Raw genomic sequence first — 6615 nt, forward strand, 5'->3', positions numbered from 1 at the left:
TATTTATGTATGCATGTATGCACTGCAAGTATAGTATGCATGTAGGTATGTACTGCATGTAGGTATATGCATATCTACATGCAGTACTGCATGTACTTCATGTATTGCATGCATGTATGTCCTGCATGTGCGTATGTACTGCATGCATGTTGTATGTAGGTATGTACTGCATGTATGTATGCATGCATGTATGTACTGCATGTACGTATGTATGCTTGCATGTATGTACGGCATGTACTGCATGTATACTGCATGCATGTATGCATGTATGAGCTTTGACTACACCGGAGTGTGTCTTCTTTTGTAGGTAGGAGGGGAGCTAGCACAGTCCTGTACCGTGTTTGGCTAACAGAGCTAGCCGCTACAGAACTAAACACCCAGCAGGATTGACAGTTTCTGTTCAGAGGAAACTTTAAACAGTCGACATGAAGCGCTACACAGTGAACCACAGTTCAGCTGCACCGAGCCGCTGCAGACAGCTGTCTGGATTCAACTGAGGTTGCATCTGTTGTGTGAGACGTGCGATTGAAAAAAAGTGTCTGAAGCACTCGGCGGGGTCAAGACGGGAAGCAGTGTTTTTTCAGTCCTTCAGCACGGGTCGGTGCAGACACACCTGGCAGAGATCTGCACTCAACTAAGTGCACCATTCTAGTTCGGCCCCGTTCCCAGTATTATTCACGTGGTTCATTCCAAGGATTCTCTGAATACTAAACAGTGACACAAACTATTTAGTGACTACTAAAAATGTTCATCCTCCAGCAAAACGAAAAAGCTTGACCAACATTCACAGTCTGTTACACCTAAGACAGATGCAAACAAGTCAATGATGTGTCAATGAAGTGCCTCATTGGAGTGTATTATTTTTAAACGCTCAATGATGAGCTGTCAAATCTGCCACCGTCATCTTCGGCTGAATATGCCTATCTCTATTTATTTGTTCTTAAATATATACTGTATATATACCAAACTTCCAGACTGCTCACTGTTCCTCTTTGCTTTTCTCAAACCCCTTCTCCAGGCCCGTTGCCATGGTGACCGCCTCGTAGCCATGCTCCGCCCCGGGTTCGGGGGAGTGGCCCGCGGGGGTGCAGTCGTAGCCTTTGCCAGCTGAGCTCATGCGCTTCCTGTTGCGCGCGCCGGGCTGATAGAGCTGCATGGCGGGACGGTCCTGCAGGGAGACAAGAGAGCAGGAACATGGGAGAGACAGGCAGCACACATGTTGAATATATATACATATATATATACACATATATATGTATATATATGTGTATGTATCCATATCTATATATGTATATATAGATATACTTCTTTACCCGCTTATTCACGAGCCACACAGGGATGATGTGTATCCCAGCATGCACTGGGCCGGCAGGTACAGAAACCAGCCTTTTCAACGTTCAAGTACTCTTCCCTGTATATGTACATCAGTAAGTCAACGCACCGTAGAATAACTAACGACGACCGGATTAAGTTTATTACCTACACCTTTTGTTTAATGCCAATAGTCTGAACTGTCACATTTATTGTTTAATGTTATATCAATGTGGGGAGAAATTATTAAGTTGTTCATCTATTGCTGAATGATTAGCTCTGAGAAAATTGTTGGAGCCCCAGATGTTCCATGAGCCATCTGCACTAAAATGTGTCCATACGGGCTATTGAGGGTCTCACGTTCAGCTGATTCACTGGGCTTTCTTTTGGGCTTTCTTTTGGGCTTTCTTTGGGGCTTTCTTTGGGGCTGCCAGGACGCGATATCTCAGGAACACGGAAAGACTGAGGCCTAGAATCAGACCTTGGGGTGAAATGAAATGTCACGTAAATGGAAACCTTTTCATTTTACGTGACATCTTAATTAAGAGATAAGCATATACTGTAGAAAGCTCACTGCCGCGTGGTTAATTGCTATCTCTACGCCACAAATAGACTGAAAGTAAAGAAACAAGATTTCTCGGAGTTGATGATTATCATCTGTAAAAAGAAAAAACACACATCAACCACAGTTACATGTAATTGGATGCCACCTTCCCCCCCATCTCATGCTCACCTTGTCGCTCACCTTGTTTCGGAGGCGTTCTTTCCTGTTACCCAGGTCCTCCCTGTCCTCCTTTCCCAGTTTGTCTCCCCCGTCGGGGCAGTAGGAATAGCCGTGATGGTGCCCCTCCTTCTTGGCTCGGTCCTGGCAGTAGCCCTTCCCCCATTTGGTCTCGTCTTTGCGGCGCATGAACTTGTCAAACTCGTAGTGGTGCCGCTGCCGCTTCCTCTCCTCGTCCTTGCCCCGGTGGTCCTTGTCCCTCTGCCTGCGGCCGTGCTGCTCTCTCTGCTCCTTGTCGCTCTCGGGCTGACCCCTAGTGGTCAGAGCGGAGATTGCAGCAAACACACAATGATTACACATGCAAGCACAGCTGTTGGCAGCACTTCACAGTCCAGTGTGTGCTTCTCTCTTATCATAAATTATGGATGTCAATTCACATTTAAAGCTATTTCACCTGTAGTTGATTGGCTGCACAACATTAAAATAACATTCTCAGATTTGTTTTTTGTTTTTAGCACAAATACAGTTTATAAATTACTTAATAATTACAATTATCTAGTAAGTGATAACAGATTACAACCCTGATATGTATATATATATATATATATATATATATATATATATATTTATATATATATATATATATATATATAATTTTTTATTTGGGAATTAGGTGTTATAGTTGCTGCTTTTGTCCTATGTCGCTTTTCAGAACTGAACTTAAACTTTTTTTATTTTGCCTTTTATTTGTAACAACTTGTCTATTTATCTATACACACGTCACTTGCATTGACTGAAATGAGATCCAGTATTAGTCAGATGAATTTTTACAAGTCGGCAGAAATACTTTTGCACCCGTTAAAGGAATTTCAAGTGGGATTTATTGTTGATCTTATGTCACATTAATTGGCATTCTTTCCTGTTAATATGGGATGCCGTCACACACCCCTACTTCCAACTTGTCTGGACTCTATGAAACGTAAAGGTCCTGTCAGGTTAAATAGAGAGCTGGTTAAAAAGGCTGAGCCAGAGATACACTCCCCGACAGGTTGACTTGTCATACAGCCATAAGTGGGCCTCAATGTCCTGAATGTAGAGCGCTATCTGGTAGGTTACCTCTCACACAATCCTTACTTTTCTTTGGGGTCCTTCGACTTCGTTTGTCCTCCCGTCTTCTCCCATTTGCACCTGTCCGTCTCCCCGACGTCACTTTTGTCCTTCATTCGGTCCGAATCCACGTCGTCGTCCCTGTCGCTCTTCTTCAGGAGCTGGATGTAAAAGGAAAAACAGAAGTCCATTATTTTACGCTACTGCGCCATCAACGAACAAATGAGCTTCTCAGTGGCCTCACCTTGATCTTGATGTCTTTGTCGGACAACTTCTTCTGCTTCTCCGCCTCTTTCCGTTTGCGTCTCTCCTCCTCCCGCCGCTTCCTCTTCTCCTCCTCCCTCTGTCGTTTCTTTTCCAGCTCCCGTCTTCTCCTCTCCTCCCTCTTCTCCTCTCTGATCCTCTGCAAGAAGAGACATGGCATTTTAAAGAGGGGATTGTCCAGAGCAGTTTGTAAAGTCATTTATTTTTATCATTCGAGCGTTGGCCTTTTCTCACCTGTTTCTCAATTTTCTTATTTTTGATGTACTCCAACAGTGGCGTTGTCCGTTTGGCTAAAATTAAGGGAAAGCAATTGAGACAACTCAACAGAAGTTTTTTTTCAACCCATATAAACCCAAATCTCGATCTGTATGGTAGTGTACCTATGAGCTCTCTGGTCTTGGCCTCTATCTCTCCCAGCAGAGTCTCTGGGTTGGCCATAGACTTCTCCTCATCACAGGAGTAATTCTCCAAGAACCGCTTGTACTCTGGGTCTGAATGGGGTTCAAGATCCAGAATGAGAGTACAATATGGTATGATGTCCATGTTTTTGTATGGCAGGGTATATATATATATATATATATATATATATATATATATATATATATATATATATATATATTTCAGCACCTTCCTCGATGCTCCCGACTTTGGCATCTTTCTTTTTCAGCTTCTTCTTAGAGATTTTCTGGAAGGGGGCAAACTCCACCACGGCAGGATATTCCTGGCCTGAGCAGATATTGAAAGAAAAAGACAAAGGCAGGTCGTCATACAACAGACGTCCGCAATCAAACAGGAACCGCGGCAACAAAAGCTCTAAAGCCGCCTCTCGGGGCCCGCTAACATCCACCATGCAGCTGGACAACAAACACATCCCATGTTTTCCTTTAACACGGCAGAATGCGGTGCCGAACCGAGCTTATGAGCAAAGAGGAATTACCCTTGTTGTCGATGAAGACGTAGCCATCAAAGCGGTCCCTGAACAGGAGGATATCTTCAGGGTTTTTGAAATTGACATATGCTCTGGAGAACAGGTGGGGATAGAGACTGTGGAGGGAGAGAACGGGAGAGCCATGAACAGTCGCGCGTCAGAGTAAAGCAATACGATTCATACAAAGTGGCTGGTTATCACGGTTACCTTTGATCGGCTGGAAAGAACTCAAAATAGTCGTAGGACGGGAGCGGACTGAGCTGCTCCTCGAGCTGCTCCTTGGACAGGTTCGGTGGGAGCCTCCGGATCACCACCTGTAATCCATCATGTGTGTCATTTCCTTTGGCTCAGCAGGAAGCCCCTTTGGTAATCAAGATCATTATGTTTCTCTCTTTCAAAAGGGAAACGGATCAGGGTTTTGACATCTGTCATGATGATGATCTTGATTCCAGATCTCAGGGGCACATATCAGAGAAATTAAATTAAAACCCAGGGAGTAATAATTGTAATAATCAGACGGCAGATGTGAATTGTTTACTGCAGCGTGAATCGCTCCACTGCAGCTTCACGCTCACTTTACTTTTACGGAAGACCTAGACTGCTTGAAGAAACCTTTAACTCTCTGCATTACAAACTCATGCTGTGCAGGAAAACGTTGCTCAAACACTTGAGACAGTGACGGTGAAGTCATGTGACCGTGGAGACGTTCAGTTATTGGACTACATTAGCTTTTGTAATACCACACACTTTCACCTTTAACAACAGGGGAACAAGCCTCGGGTTTCCAGATATGATTCTGACTGTAACGAGATTATTGTTAACCTAAAATATATTTAAATATCTTAAAGCTTTGTATTGTGTGGCCTTAAACAGAAGAGAAGAATGCAACACAGATAAAATAAGCATTCCGAAGCCACCACTTTGACTACTAATGTGTAATAAACACCATGCATTATTGATTTTTGTTTTTCAGCATTATTCAGATTCACTTGATACCTTTGCGACTCTTTAGCTACTGGGAAACATTAGGATTCAGGATCCTAAAAAGCGGGATTATGGCGCTTAAAACGTCGATTTGAAGCTTGTTTAAAAACATCGATGACGCAAGAACGCGGACGACATTGGACACAGAGTCCCGTCGTGATTACGTCATAAAGTCTGAGTGGAGGGTGACATATATAATAGTAGAGACACAGATTATGGCTCCGGCTGACAGGTTGTTATTCTCGCCCGTCCTCCGGTCGCTGTCCGCGGTGCTGAAATGCCCGCCGCCTCAGTTTTCCCCTCGCGGGGTATAAACAATGCGACACGTCGCCTCCCACCTTGGTGAAGACCTCCTTCTTCTCCTCTTTGGGCTTCAGGTGAGCGGGAGTGTTCTCCTGCTCCCTCGAGGCGTCTCTGAACTGGATCTCCACGACGCTTTTCTCCTTGCCCGCGGTCATTTGGTCCTTTTCAGACCTCATTTCTCTCCATCTCCCTCTCTCTCGCCCGTGTTAAGTCGCCGTGCGCTCGCGAGAGTACGGGGTTCCCGCGAGACGGGAGCGCGAGACGGGAGCTTTGACGAGGACACGATTGAAAAAAATTATTTTAATATCAGTGGTTTTCCTTGTTAAATACTTTACATTTAAAAAACCTATCAGCATCAACAATATAGGTAAAGTATTGAAAGCCAAAGTTTTTATTTGGCAAAACAGTCCACTTCAGAATAATGTTTCAATCTTTGATTATTGATTGCATCACTTTAAAGTTGTAGCTGCTAAAGGTGGGTCATTTGTATTTACTTGATACTGCCCATTGAGTATGACATTTGGTCTCAACCGGATATAATACCCCACGATTTATTTGATGAATATATTTTGACTAAAGTTGACCAATCAAGTGTAGGAGAGTACAATGTTTTGTTCTGAATCATAGTGGAGATAACAACTAAACTTCAGTAGCCTATGTATGGACCCCATCCCGACGAGGCTGCTTAAAGACGTTTTACCTTTAATTAGCACCTCTCTACTAGATATTATCAATGGGTCTTTACTAACGGGTCATGTACCACAGTCTTTTAAAGTAGCTGTAATGAAACCTCTTCTTAAGAAGCTCACTCTGGATCCAGAGGTGTTGGCTAACTACAGACCTATCTCTAACCTTCCTTTCCTCTCTAAGATACCAGAGAAGGTAGTCGCAAATCAGTTTTGTGACTTTCTCCATAATAATAGTTTATTTGAGGACTTTCAGTCAGGATTTAGAAAGAATCATAGCACAGAGACAGCACTGGAGAACATTACTAATG

At 43.6% G+C, this 6615-nt stretch overlaps 1 protein-coding gene across 1 annotated transcript; it reads right to left on the reverse strand.

The window, feature by feature from the left end:
• Window positions 1-979: 979 nt before the first annotated feature.
• On the reverse strand, window positions 980-5794 carry upf3a (UPF3A regulator of nonsense mediated mRNA decay; the record flags this gene model as incomplete). The annotated part of the gene is made up of 10 exons (XM_079230712.1): window positions 980-1168; window positions 2045-2345; window positions 3167-3300; window positions 3384-3542; window positions 3638-3693; window positions 3784-3894; window positions 4031-4129; window positions 4341-4447; window positions 4539-4645; window positions 5654-5794. 10 exons carry the CDS (start codon window positions 5792-5794, stop codon window positions 980-982), a joined length of 1404 nt encoding a protein of 467 aa, XP_079086838.1.
• Between the last annotated feature and the right edge of the window lie 821 nt (window positions 5795-6615).

This window comes from Taurulus bubalis (assembly GCF_910589615.1).
Source record: "Taurulus bubalis genome assembly, chromosome: 15".
Lineage (NCBI taxonomy): Eukaryota > Metazoa > Chordata > Actinopteri > Perciformes > Cottidae > Taurulus > Taurulus bubalis.